Here is a 13,656-nt window from a genome sequence, read left to right as displayed (position 1 = left end):
AAAGAAACAGGAGTCCTGAGTTTTAAGAAATTATAAAAACATTTCTCCAAACTCCACTACCACTCCCAATAACCAGTTTATTAATTATCTTATGAGGTGTTAATAGTTTACATTTAATTATTGTTTCTTTAATTGACTTATAATTAATTTATATAAGTTAAACTCCATTGGTTCCCTTTCAGCAACCACAGAGATCATCTTTTTACTAACCATCTTGGTTTTAATTAGTTTTGATTAAGGAGGGAGTATTGTATGCACACACAGATATAAATATAAAAAAGAATAATCATATGACAATAACTAATAAAATAATTTTTGAAAATGGTTAATTTTAATAAAACAAAGAGATTTCATAGTAATATTGTTTTAAGATTAGGGAAATGGAGGGTGTTAGCGGTAAACCCTTCTACTGCAAGTATACTAAGATAACAACCATACATAAATTTACAAATTTTCAAAAAATAAAATCCAAGTATATATAAAGGTATTGAGTGAATGAGTTATTACAAAAGTTAATGAGGAAAAAAAGTTATAGCCTATTTAAAGCAACATTATTTATGATTTAAGAATTGATAACTTAATGAATACTAATTTTTATATAATTAATTTGTAACATGTAACTAATACATTTTCTAAACATTACAAATAAATCTTTTGAAGGTGGACATAATGGGGGGAAAATTAAATATTAGTAACTATATAATTTAAAATCAAAATCAATTCATCTATAAATTAAAAAAAAAATCAACAATTAATTTGTTTTTTCACTTGGCGGCTGTAATGAGCAATTATCTAAGTATTTACAGAATTATGGCAAGGATGATAAACTTATTTCATTATTTTTTAAACAGGCAGTGACTGATTCAATAGGTCAATAAATGGCAGTGCTCCGTAAAGATTTCCTAAAATTAAAAAATATATATGTATAATCATAAAGAAAACTAGATATTGAATAATATTATTTAATATTTAAAGAATTTGTTACTATTTTGTAATAAGTAAACTTTATTTATGCCTAATTGAAAAACATACTTGCCATTTTTGGAAACTTTATTAAAAAAAAAAAAAAAAATCAAAATCACACTTATTTTCTCAAAAAGGAGTAAATATAGATAACATATATGATTAATCTTGCTCATAAATTAGTTTTCCAAGTGACACTTTTATTAAAAAATTTCTTTTTAGACATCAATACAACAAAGTATATATAATGTTATATATAATCTAATTTTATATAAAATAAGATCCAAAAAAAACGAAAATAAAAATAACGAAACCCATTCTGCAAATGCTAAAATGACAGTTCATCATAAAGGGATAGAAAATAAACAGACAAATGAGAAAAGAAACAGACAAAGCTAAAGATTACAACAAGGGTTGTATGTTCTAAAAAAAATATATACTAATTTTTCCATGTATTCCTTTTTTAGATAGTACATCCTGAAATACTCTTAATTTAACTTCTGTATGCACATTAAATCCCTCTAAATTCTTGAACAAGCAAGGATGAATTTATCCACAGAATCAGTTGGTTTATTGAATTGGGTTTATTGACTTGCAGCAGAACCTCACTAATCATAATTGTGAAAAAATCATTTCGGAAACTACTCTTCAGCAATTTTGAAAAAAAATATTGCATCAACAAGTTTGACAATGTTGTTAATAGAAAGACGATTCAAGATTATACATAAATATAAGTATCAGGTCTCCAAAATTCCAGTTAATGAAGTGCCTAGATCAGTGATTCCCAACCATTTTTTGACTGTAGAACCCATCTGGTAGAACAAGGAAAATGGCGGAATCCCTATATTATCATTTGATAAAAAAGTAAACTGTGTTTTCAACAAATAATAAGAAAGAATGGAATAACTGTGCAAAATTTGAGATGCAAAGGTTCAAAACTCCCTTCAATTAACATGACCCATTCTTAAATTATTCCATGGAGACCCTGGAAGAGACTCGTGAACCCCAGTTGGAAACCACTGGTTTAGATATTTCAAACTACACTCTGGTCATGTTGAGGTTCAATTAGCAAGGTTCTACTGTATCCTGCCTCTGTTTGGTAACACCATAAACCCTATAAATATGTTTCAACTTCAAATGTATGTACTAATCTGTAATTAACTGTAATCAACATCCCATAAGCTTTTCCAAAACTTATAAGCTTGCACCCCTTCCCTTTCTATAGCTCCCATCACTCAAACCTTCATAGCTAGTTTGAAAAGAAGGCGATCTTTGTATATAATATGTTATTTTACTGTATTGAGCTATTAAGACAGTAAGTTATTTGTCTGGTTAAGTTATACAACATCTTACAGTTTATCAGGATCATCATGCAAATAAATGCATGGGACATTCTCAGTAGCTATCAGTTCATGTTATTAACTGATAAAAATAAGATGTATACTTGCATCTACCCGACCTTAAAGTATGAAAATAAATTTTAAAAATTCAACCCTGGGCTACTATTACAAAATAGCATGCAATACATAATTTGTGAAACAAAAGATACTTATAGCCAAATATAAAAAAAACATCCAGAAAAGATTTATTTCTATTGCAATTGGTTCACTAAGATACAATCTATAGAAATAGATTGTAAATTAAAATCACCAATTAACTAAAATTCAATATAGCATATAAATAAATAAAGAGATAATTTTTGGAATTTAGTTTTTCACCTTTATTCAAAATAAAAATAGGCTATAAATACCATGAAACTCAAATAAAAAAAATAATTCAGGCACAATTCAAACAGATTTGTAACCTTAAGGCTGATTTATAATTATGTATACTAAACAGAGTAAGCTAGTTGCCATGTGAAGTTCAGCTAACTAGTCAGCTCCTTCAAATTTTCGAAAATGTCACTGGCTAATATTGTTTAGATAGATAAATAAGAAGATTATAAGAAAAATCCAAAATATGTTAGAAACTAAGGACATAATATCACACATAAAATAATTGTTTTTATTACTCCTAAACTTTAAATAATACTAGGCAAAATAGTAAGAACACCTACATAATTTATGTATCATGCCACCAAATGGTAGGGATCATGATGCTTGGAGGAGCATGGCTGGACATCATACAAAAGAGGAGCAGTAGCCGAGGGGGCTGATGTATGACCCGAAGGCAGTGTGGTGGGAGTAGGAGAATCTCGAGTGATTCCATGCCTTTCTTGTAAAGTCATGCTACTAGGATCTTCTTCAACTGGAGAATATTGACCACCCTCACATTTACTCACCACACAAAGAACTAAAGCTTCCAAGGCACAAACATATCCTAATATCTGAAAAAAAAATGAACTATTTAGTCATTTCACATCACAAACATAACTTTAAAAGTGGAAAAGCATGTCATCACAAAAAAAAAACAGAACTGTTTTAATGGATATTCTGATGGATTTATACCATTGATTTAGCATTAGCATAATGCTTTAGGCATACCTAAAACCTCAAAAGCAATGCTACTACAGACATGATAGATTCTGCAAGCAGTAATGAAAGTTCCTCTCTTTCCACCACTCTATTATATCTAATACGATACAGTATATACAAGCACTAATCTTTCAAAAACAAACTTTATTTGGTGCTTTACAATAAGAAATAAATTAAAATTGTGCACACAGCATAACCTAGAAAAGTTGTAATATATAACAATGAGAAAATATAATTAATAAATTTGAGATGAATAAAATAGATTGGTGGATGGACTGACACTATTTAAATTTTAGTAACTAAGAATTTCTAATCCTTTTAACTGTTCAAAAAAAAATTATACGTGATTTATAATTGTTAACTGGTTTATACATAGTAAATTGGGATATTAAATTATTTATAGTAAATAAAAGAGGAATAAATTGAATACCAAATATGGTATTAATATAATTATATACCATTTTGAGCCTCTTTATTTCTGCTATTTTCAAACATGTAATTGTGTTTACACCAAATTCATCATACATTAAAATAAATGGCTAAGGCTCTGTTGAAATATTATTTTCCAAAGATTAATATTTGAGATTAATAAATTATGAGAACGTTAAAATTATGAAGAACATCAGAACTTTCATAAATTATGAATATAAATTTGGACACAACCCCAAAAATAAAATAGCTAACCTTTTCAAAAATAATAAAGATAAAAAATAAAAGAATAAAACGCAGTAGAATATAAAATAATTATTATCTAATTACTAAAATTACCTGGAGATTTATTTTGAAGAAATTTTCCAATTTACAATTAGAAGAATTTTATTGCTATCTAGACAAATTTGCAGTTTTGTGAGGATCATTGGACTCATGTTAAAGTAACTTTGATTATCAAAAAACAAAAACAAAAAATTAAAGGCCAGAGAAAGTGAAAATATTGAATAACAAAGAATTATTTTATATTATCTTTACTCCTCTTTTTTATTTTGCTACCTGCCAAATATAATGTTTTCACAAACTGCCTAGGTAATTTTGTTTTTTGTTTTCCATGAAAACTTGTATTTAAAGGAAGAAAAACACAAATCTGATCAACTTTTTTTTTCTCTTTCAAAAACCGTGTTTTTGTCCATATTTACAGGAAGAGCATTTTTGGTTTTTGCCATCCAGTAGACATTTAACACAGTTGGCAATATATTTTTATTATGCAACCCATGAAAACAGACCAATTCTTATATAATTCCTTTATTTTGCTATAATATGAATAGAATACTGAAATAGTTAAGGGTAAAATATATATTTTTTAGGGACTGACATAGTGAGGAAGGAAGAAATAAAGCAGATACCGACTGAGAGAAATATTTACTGAGGAGCAGCATTAACTGTAATAATTCTTTAAAACAAGACCAGGGACCATATTTCACAAGAATTTGAAGTCACAAGGTTGTATTTTAAGTCTGCTACTCTTCATAATACTTCTGGACTAGCATTAAGGAAATATAAACTAAGAATGAGGCAGTTCCATTCATGATTCCTATAGTTTGTTTGAACTATTATTTCTCTTTATACACGGACGGTAGACCATGAGTGAATTAAGAAGTAGATGGCCCGGGTAGTGGTTAAGAAAAACACTAGATAAATAGTTTTAACTATTTATTAAGAGCCAGAATTTTAACACTTATTGCAAGTTTTCATTAGAGCTAAAATACTAGAATAAATATAAATAAATATAAATACCTAAGAATAGGTAAAGCTGTTGTAAGAGTATAAAAGTGACATGTAAATAAAAAGGTATAAAGGTGGAGGTATAAAAAGACATGGTTACATGTTTACATGGAGAATTATTATAATGATGGCCAAAAATAAATTGTTTTGCCCAATATCTTCATCTTCCTGAACCTTAATTGTTTCTTTTTTTTTGTTGAAAAATCACAAAATTTGGAATAATTTTATTCCTCCATAACTTAATCCTTATATGACTCCACTGATCCACACAAAACTTGGAAGTGGTTCAAGACTTATATAATTAATCTACAAGAAATGACACAAACTAAATCTCCAAAAAAGCGATTAGAAGCAGTTTTTCTTTCTTTGAAACAATTTCTCCCTAATAAGACTTGCAGCAACACTGAATTTGGGTAAAATCTTGAAAAATAATGAATTTTTATGACAATGCTGGACATCAACAGAAAAAATCCTAAAATAATTAAGTCACAAAAATACATTTTTAGATTTTTATGAAAATTTGTTTTTAACCTTATTCTTGGCATGGAGACATAGGTGGTACTTTGTTGAATTTTCAAATTACCTTAATATCTTAAGAACCGAAACACAAATAACAACCGATAGTCAGAATCTTTATCTAATAGGTGATACCACAATAACAAATTTAGTTTGAATGTGAAAAATAAAAGATAAAGGAAGATGGTCTAGGAGGAGGTCAAAAAAGGTAGCTCAAAATAATACTAAAACTAATCATTACACAATGTTTCACCCTACTTTATTGGCTTCATCAGAGCTCTCATCAAGCAAGTAAACAGAGATAAATAATAAAGATGAAACAAAACCAGCCAAGATTGAGAAACAAGGTGAAATTCATAGCCTTATTTCAATATTTTTTTTTTTAAATAATAAAAATTTCTCTTGTGTTTATATCGATCTAGTACAAAAATTGATGCGAGATTTCATTTAAAAAGAAGTCAAAATAATGAACTAGTAAGGGGACACCTTTCAATAAAACTTTTTATACATTTACACTCCTATAATGAGAAAGGTAATATTTTTTTGCTTTTTCTACAAAAAAAAAATAATTAGTATATAATACCCTTGAAATTTATACAGAATTAAAGCTGAAAATGATAATACAAACAAATTGAAAAACAATACAAAAAACAGTTCCTAAGGTGTATTGGCTAGACCCTTAGACACATGTCTAATATTTTTCAACTTATCACCAAAAAAAAAAGTTTCATTGTGTTCTGATGTCTCTTTTCTCCCATTATTAGCTTTTCATGTAAGATTTCTGGCTTGACAGTACTCTAGAAAGGCAGTATATTTAGAAATTTTCTAATAGCTTGATTTATCTTGGGGGGAAATGTTCAGGCATTCATTTAAGATTTACTATCTGTCGAATATTGTTTAATTTATATAGTTCAAATAATGTATAGAGAAAATTTTTAGCAATCATTTTGTGTTTAACAAAGAAAGCAACTAGTAAGACATCTCTAATGGTACTTTAAGGTTATTCATAGGTATTACAGCGCCGATTATTTTATTTAAATAACAGCTAATCAGGAGTTTTGTTTATTAATTTAATCACTAGACCTATTTACAGAGAAAAAAAGAAAATTAAAAAAGGAAAATAAATAAAGTCAACAGATTAAAATTATATCTTTTCTATACACAGATATCTAAGTAAGTGGTTCCCACGGTAGCCTGGGGTGCCGCAAGCAAATGTGATTTTCTCAAAAAAAAAATTAAAATAGCAAATGTACAGGGAATTACAGTATTTATGTTGCAGTGTTTTTTCTTTTTTTTTCTACACACTCTATCACTCTTAGGATAATTGTAACAATATTTTTATATTTTTTTTTCTAGCTCGACAAGGGTACCACAATTTTTTTTTTTAGCCAGCAGGGTGCCGCGAAATTTATTTAGCCTAAAAAGGGTGCTATGGAGTAAAAAGTTTAGGAGCCACTGATCTATGTAATAGATATCCTTTTTTTTTCTAAGTAATGAATATTTAATTTTTTAAATATATTTTTCCATAAAGACTTCATAATCTTTTTTGGGGGAAAGTCAGTTACCTAAATGGGTTAAGCTAAACCATAAAACTTTATGACAAGAAAATCAATCCAGATAAAATAATTAAACAAGTTTTAAGAACTAATTAACTAATGAACTAATTAAAACAGAATAACCGTCGAAAAATTCATCAGTAGCCAAAATATTATAAACCAAGAATAGGTACAAATGAAACTAACAAAGCTAGTGAAGATTCCTCTAAAAGAATGCAGAACTTCTTCCAGTTTTTATGAGTATTTACTTTCTAAATCATAAAGGTAAAATAATAATAAGGTTATTAAAGTTCAAAATTAACTTACACCAGTGACTAGAAGTTGCTGATTCGTCCATTTTGGCACCCAGTGGTATCTTTCTGCATACATATTGAGCAGGTGAAGAAGTAAAGAGGAACTCAAAAGATATAATAAGCTTAAAACCAAATATACTATTGCATTCTGAAAATTAAAATACTATTGTTAAAATAGTTTACTAAAAATATTTTGGTTTATAGCTTTAGTTAAACTAAACATATATACAAGTATATTATAATTATTAAATTAATGATTATTTTACACTACTCAGTAACTAAAATTTTCATAGGAAATATAGCTGAAAAAAATATATAATCATGGCTTAACATTTATTAGAAGAGACAAGAAACTAAATTACCATCACTAATGGAGTCCATTCTAGACATGACATTTTTTAAAAAATCAAAAGGATTTCTGAGTTTTAAATATATAAGATGGTTATTAATTGATGATTCACAGGTAGCAACATTATTGAACCACAAAGATGTATACAAATTAAGTAATAATTGAAAAGTAACAAATTATGGAAATTTTTAGTTAATATCTAATTTTATTTTGCAAACTATAAAACAATTTTGTGACCCTTAATCAAATTTGAGATTATATTTAAAACTCCTTTAAGATTTATACTTAAGATTTATATTTAAGTGGACTGAAAATTGATTAGATCTGCTGAAGAATACTAATAATTTGCATTATCAGAGGTCTGACGTTAACTAAGACTAGTTGAGATATTCAAATCAATTGTCCAAGAGTGTCAATAATCGGGAATAAAAAATATGAAATGACAAAATTATGTGAATAGTTATGTATATTCAAACATTATAGTTAATATAACAAACATTGAAGTTTTGCATTTGAAAAAAAAAATGTATTATTGAAGATTACAAGGTCTTGCTAATGGGATTGTCAAAGCAGAAAAAGCATTAATACTAATGTCCAAATTTGGTACTGGTGAAAGATGATTTACTGTTTTGTGATTTTAGTACAAATTTTCAGCACATCACATTGTTCATTCATTACCTTCTCAATCAATTAGGAGAAGTTAATGAAGTTGCCATCCTCTATTTTTCTTAAGAGAGAAATTTTCACTATCCTCAGAGGTAGCAAACTTTCCTTTCACTAATGAGGATCAATATACCCACTACACTACACTATTGTTAAAATGGACACAATCTGAGAGAGTTATTCGTGTTTCTTTATTTTTAGAAGATTCTAATATCAAATAAGATTCTAAATGTTAATTAACTGGTGACAAATGTTCTGCCTTTGTAAATCCACAGGTCCGAAATCAATTTCTTATTGTAGCTTTCACTCAAATTGTACCAAGCTTTGCCAGCAATGATTACTGCTGAAAATAACATTATTTTAAGCTTCTTCCTATTTTCGATTATGTCAAGAAGAATCATCACTAGTTTACTGCAGTAAGTTGTCTAAATTATATCCTAGTCTAGAGATTAAAGCTTAAAGGTTTTGTGTTAACAGAATAAACATTTTTTTTTAAAAATAATTTAATCATTGTTATTTACAACTGTATACATATATACACATCAAGTAAATTTGCTGTAAGTGATATTATGATATGATACAAACCAGTTTTGGAACCATTCTTCAAGGGTGGTGATGTGGGATTGGAGGAATAGGGATACAATGGAAGGATTATTATTCACTGACAATAGGCATGTGTCATCGGCATACGTGTTGAGAATAGTGTTAGGATGGGTTGGGATGTCAGCTGTAAAAACTGTATAAAGGATAGGACCAAGGATACTACCCTGAGGTACACCAGCAAACTGAGGAAACAGGGATGAATAAGTGCTGTTTTAATTTACTTGAAAAAACCTGTCTGAGATAAGAACGGATAATGAAGATAATATGTAGGGGGTAGGAATTTACGGATCTTGTATAGCAGTCCTGGGTGCCAGACTCGATCAAAAGCCTGTTCTACATCAAGAAAGACTCCCGAGCAGTACATTCCGCGCTTCAATGAAGATGAGACTACATTGAACACATGATGGCATTGCTGGATAGTGGAGTGGGATGTTCGGAATCCAAACTGGTGATCTGGGATTATGAGGTTGGAATCTAGGATGGGGTACAGGCGTTTTAAGATAAGTTTCTCAAGGATTTTTCCCATGATAAGTAACAGAGAGATAGGACGGTAAGAGGATGGGTGTTCTGGCGGCTTTCGAGGTTTGGGAATCATTTTGATTATGGATAATTTCCATGAGTCAGGAAAATATGTGGATCTGAGGACAGCATTGTAGATGTAGGTCAGGAATATAACAGATTTTCGAGGAAGATAGGACAAACATAAAACTAATGTCAGTAAAAGATAGGAAACTGTTGTGGACAGTACCATTATCAATAAAAATTAACACTTTTCACCATCGAAAACAAACTGAGAAAACATTGGGTTTGATGAAAAGAGAGCATTAGTAATCAAAATAATGTGTAAATAAACCAAAATATCTAGAGAAAATCCCTCTTACCCATTCTCTAAAAAGTATCATTAGTTAACCACATTTTTTTTTTGGACATTTAAATTAGGTACAAGTTTATATTACCTTGAAGACAAAACAAATGCAAATTATCCTGGGAAACTGATTGCATAGTTTTTATAAATATTATGGAGAGATTTTCGTGGAAATAGCAAATATGTACGAATTATTAGGCTGTAAAAGTTAGGATTCTACTGTAATAGTGTAAGAGAAATGAGCAACAACATACAAATATAATTTACGAGAACTATACAGGGGTAATGTATTCAGTACATTTATTCAACCCGAAATATACTCATTAAATATTAAATTTTTATTTATTTTCCAAATAGAGTTATTTTGACCATATTGGAACTTGCAATCTACTTACGCTATGAGCAAATGTGATAATGAGAGAGAGAAAATATATATGTGCTTTTGAATGAATCAGATAATAAATGAGATCAGTGCAGTGAGGTAGAATAAATGAGATTCGGCCAGCACCTGAATAGTCTTCTGAGCAGATTGTAAAGGTTAATCACCGTAGATAGCCCTTGAGTCAATGTCTTGGAAATTATTGAAATGGTCTGTGGAATTTGCTGTGATGAGAGGAATTTCAAGGTCAGAATGTAATGTTTCATTAATAATATAAAAAAAGGCATCAACAATTTTTCTGAGTACTTTGGATTAGAATGATCGGATTTTTCTGAAATTTGACTTTTTTTTGCTGAATCTCACACTACTAAATACTAATTATGTTCAAAGAATACTTTATAAGTATTGTAAGTCTAATAGATAATGAAAATTCAAAACAGGACAGTTCTAATCTCACATTCCAACATCATATAAAGTTAGTACTAAAATACTGCATTATAAATAATCTATACCTGAAAAACATTAACTCTAGGAGGCGACTTAACCGTGTAAATAATGGAACAGTACCACTAGAAAAATTAGGAATGAAGACTGGAGACTAAAGAGATCGTACAAGGATAGAGCATAGTAGGACCTTATAATAAGTAATAAGATGATAAAAACAAGAATCAATCAAGCTGAAGAGATAACTAAATAGCTAACTGAGATAAAGCAGCCTATTGGCATCTTTATAAAGGGATGGCTCATGAAAAATAAAAGTTTTTCTTCATAATTTAGAAATAGTTTTAATATATTAAGTATTTATATTTTAAGTAAATACTGCATTTGTTTTTGTATCAGCTGATGCAGATAATGTTAAGCTAATGAGACTGACCTAGGTGAATTACTTGAGAAGAATGGGAGAAAAAGAAATCCTCAAGAGGATCTTGAACGAGATGTTGTATCACACTAGAACAGGACAACCAAAACTGGGATGGACAGATGGGATGTTATCCAATGCCAAGAGCCTTATATATTGTTTAACTGAAAGCTAGGGCAAAACTAAAGGCAAGACAAGATTAAGCTATTTACATATTCATTCATTAGTCTAGGAATTAAAGTTATATCAACCTTAATTGGATTTGAAAAACAAATAAAACTATCAGTAGATAAACATTTCCAAGAGAGTAAAATTGAAAAGTAAAACTATCATTTATTAAACTTCGATTTTATAGCCCAAGTAATATCTAACCAATATTAAAATATAGACTAGGTACTCGATACTTATCTGTGGTAAACAGCTCATATGCAACAAATCTAAATTGAAAATCATAAGCCTTATAATTACTGGTGAGGCAAATATCAAAAAAGCAGTAATGTTATCAACTATTAAACAAGACACATTAATTTAATATGATTGCACAACTTATAATTGCAATCCATTCATTTAAAAAAAAAAATTTCTCCAATAAGTATAAGCAAGGAATACTTATAAACCACTAAATAACAACAATTACTGTAAAAGCACTAACGCATCGGTAATGTCAGTAAGAAACATATATAAATAATACTAAAGATAAATACAATCCAAATTTATTATTTTACTCACAAATTTCCCCCAATTGAATGGGAAGAGGTAGACAACATGTGATATGTCTAAGAAGAGGAAGAGCAATGTGATCAAAACACTGAAGACAGTACTGAACATCATAAGCCTCAACCTTGCAGCTTGAGGCAACATAAATAATTTAATACTGACAGTGCCAGATGAACATAAGCATGCTAAACATGCTACCGATGATACCTAAAATGAAACAAATTGATAAAAATTTAATAATACATTTAGTAAAAACAATACAGAGCAGACATTCCAAAAATTAATGCAGTATTAATTACAAACTAAAACCAGCAAGCATACTTTAATAAAGCAAAGTAGCAGGCTGACATTAAACTTTAAAATTGCTACAGTATTTTTTAAAAGGGACATAATCTCTTAAGTAAAACCTCAATTACAATTAAGAAGGTTTGAAGAAAAAATGAGATATAAATTTATAACACTTTAAATTCTAATAAAAGATATCACAATTTCGTAAGAAGGAATAAAATGAGAATATTAATGTTTAAAATATATTACAATGTTCTAAACTATGGGGAGTTCAAAAAGTAAAATAATGAATTCATAAAGAATCTTACCACCAGTAGAAGGCGAATGATGCCAGTTGATGTTTTAAGATGTGAATCATCACAATACAGAACAACACCAGAAAATATTGAATGGGTGGGGGAGGAGCCTGGCAGATGATGCTTGTAATGAGCATGGGAGTCCCAAGAATGTACAGTTGTGACATCAACAGGAGTATCAACACCACCTGTTTGACTCCCTGCTATCTCAAAATCTTGCAACTCATCCGGGCCCGGCCCGGGGCCTTCCAGCTCCCGTATTTCCTCCAGGAGTACTGACACTTCGTCCTCAACGTAAAGGTCAGAAACAGAACTTAGATAGCGAGCACACTCTGACTGCATCACACCTCCATCCCCCTTACCCTCACCTCTAAACAAAAAATAATAAATAATTTTAATTTATTTATTAAATAAATTAATTTAAAAAAATAAATAAATCAACAATAATACTACTGAGTATAAAAAACAATGCTGATTCCATAGTTCACTAAAGAAACTTAAGATTGTAGCATTAAAAGAGGAAAAAAACAAGCAATTATTAAAACCATTCAGATGAAAAATTATAATAAATATTGCCATTAAGCTGGCAATTAAGAAGCCAGAAAATAAAAATATTTAATGCATTAAGGAAAAAAAAAAATGGAGATATTAAAACGGCCTACCTAGTTATTCAGTGTTGGTTTATTATGTTGTTAAAACTTGGTGAGGTATCCAAATTTTTAATGCATCATCGACAACAGGTTTCGGCTATTCCACCATCTTTAACAGAAATGTTTTTAAGGAATACATATAATAATAAATTTAATTGTTACAAAACACAATGCACTACATTATGATAATGAAAATGAATTATAATACAATTAAAAAATTAATGAAATTGGTTGAATATATTGTACAGCACATTGACCTATCTCCAAATCTAAAATAATAAACTAAAAAAACTGGGTATAACCTTTAATTATCTACAACCTAATGAAATAAGATTAACAGAGTTTTTGATATTTTCGATCTTAAAATTTTTGATAATATTTAAAATCTAAAAACTTATATCATCGATATTTTATATGATAACTGTCATAAATTGACCTTATTCTAATAAATAAAATATTAGAAAAAACC

General features: G+C 29.0%; 1 protein-coding gene across 1 annotated transcript in view; it reads right to left on the bottom strand.

The window, feature by feature from the left end:
• Positions 1-309: 309 nt before the first annotated feature.
• LOC106680390 (uncharacterized) overlaps positions 310-13,656 on the bottom strand; it is a 21,545-nt gene continuing 8,198 nt past the window's right edge. Inside the window, exons 2-7 of the mRNA XM_014420080.2 lie at positions 13,200-13,296; positions 12,550-12,907; positions 11,966-12,160; positions 7,532-7,666; positions 3,020-3,289; positions 310-902 (exon numbers count right to left, since the gene is read on the bottom strand). Coding sequence (XP_014275566.1) covers positions 3,032-3,289; positions 7,532-7,666; positions 11,966-12,160; positions 12,550-12,879 — 918 coding nt within the window. The 5' untranslated portion in view covers positions 12,880-12,907; positions 13,200-13,296 and the 3' untranslated portion in view covers positions 310-902; positions 3,020-3,031. The remainder of the gene's footprint in view (positions 903-3,019; positions 3,290-7,531; positions 7,667-11,965; positions 12,161-12,549; positions 12,908-13,199; positions 13,297-13,656) is intronic.

This window comes from Halyomorpha halys, unplaced genomic scaffold (genome assembly GCF_000696795.3).
Source record: "Halyomorpha halys isolate HHAL.00 unplaced genomic scaffold, Hhal_1.1 Scaffold258.1, whole genome shotgun sequence".
In the NCBI taxonomy this organism is placed as follows: Eukaryota; Metazoa; Arthropoda; class Insecta; order Hemiptera; family Pentatomidae; genus Halyomorpha; species Halyomorpha halys.
This window is presented reverse-complemented; position numbering and strand designations above follow the sequence as displayed.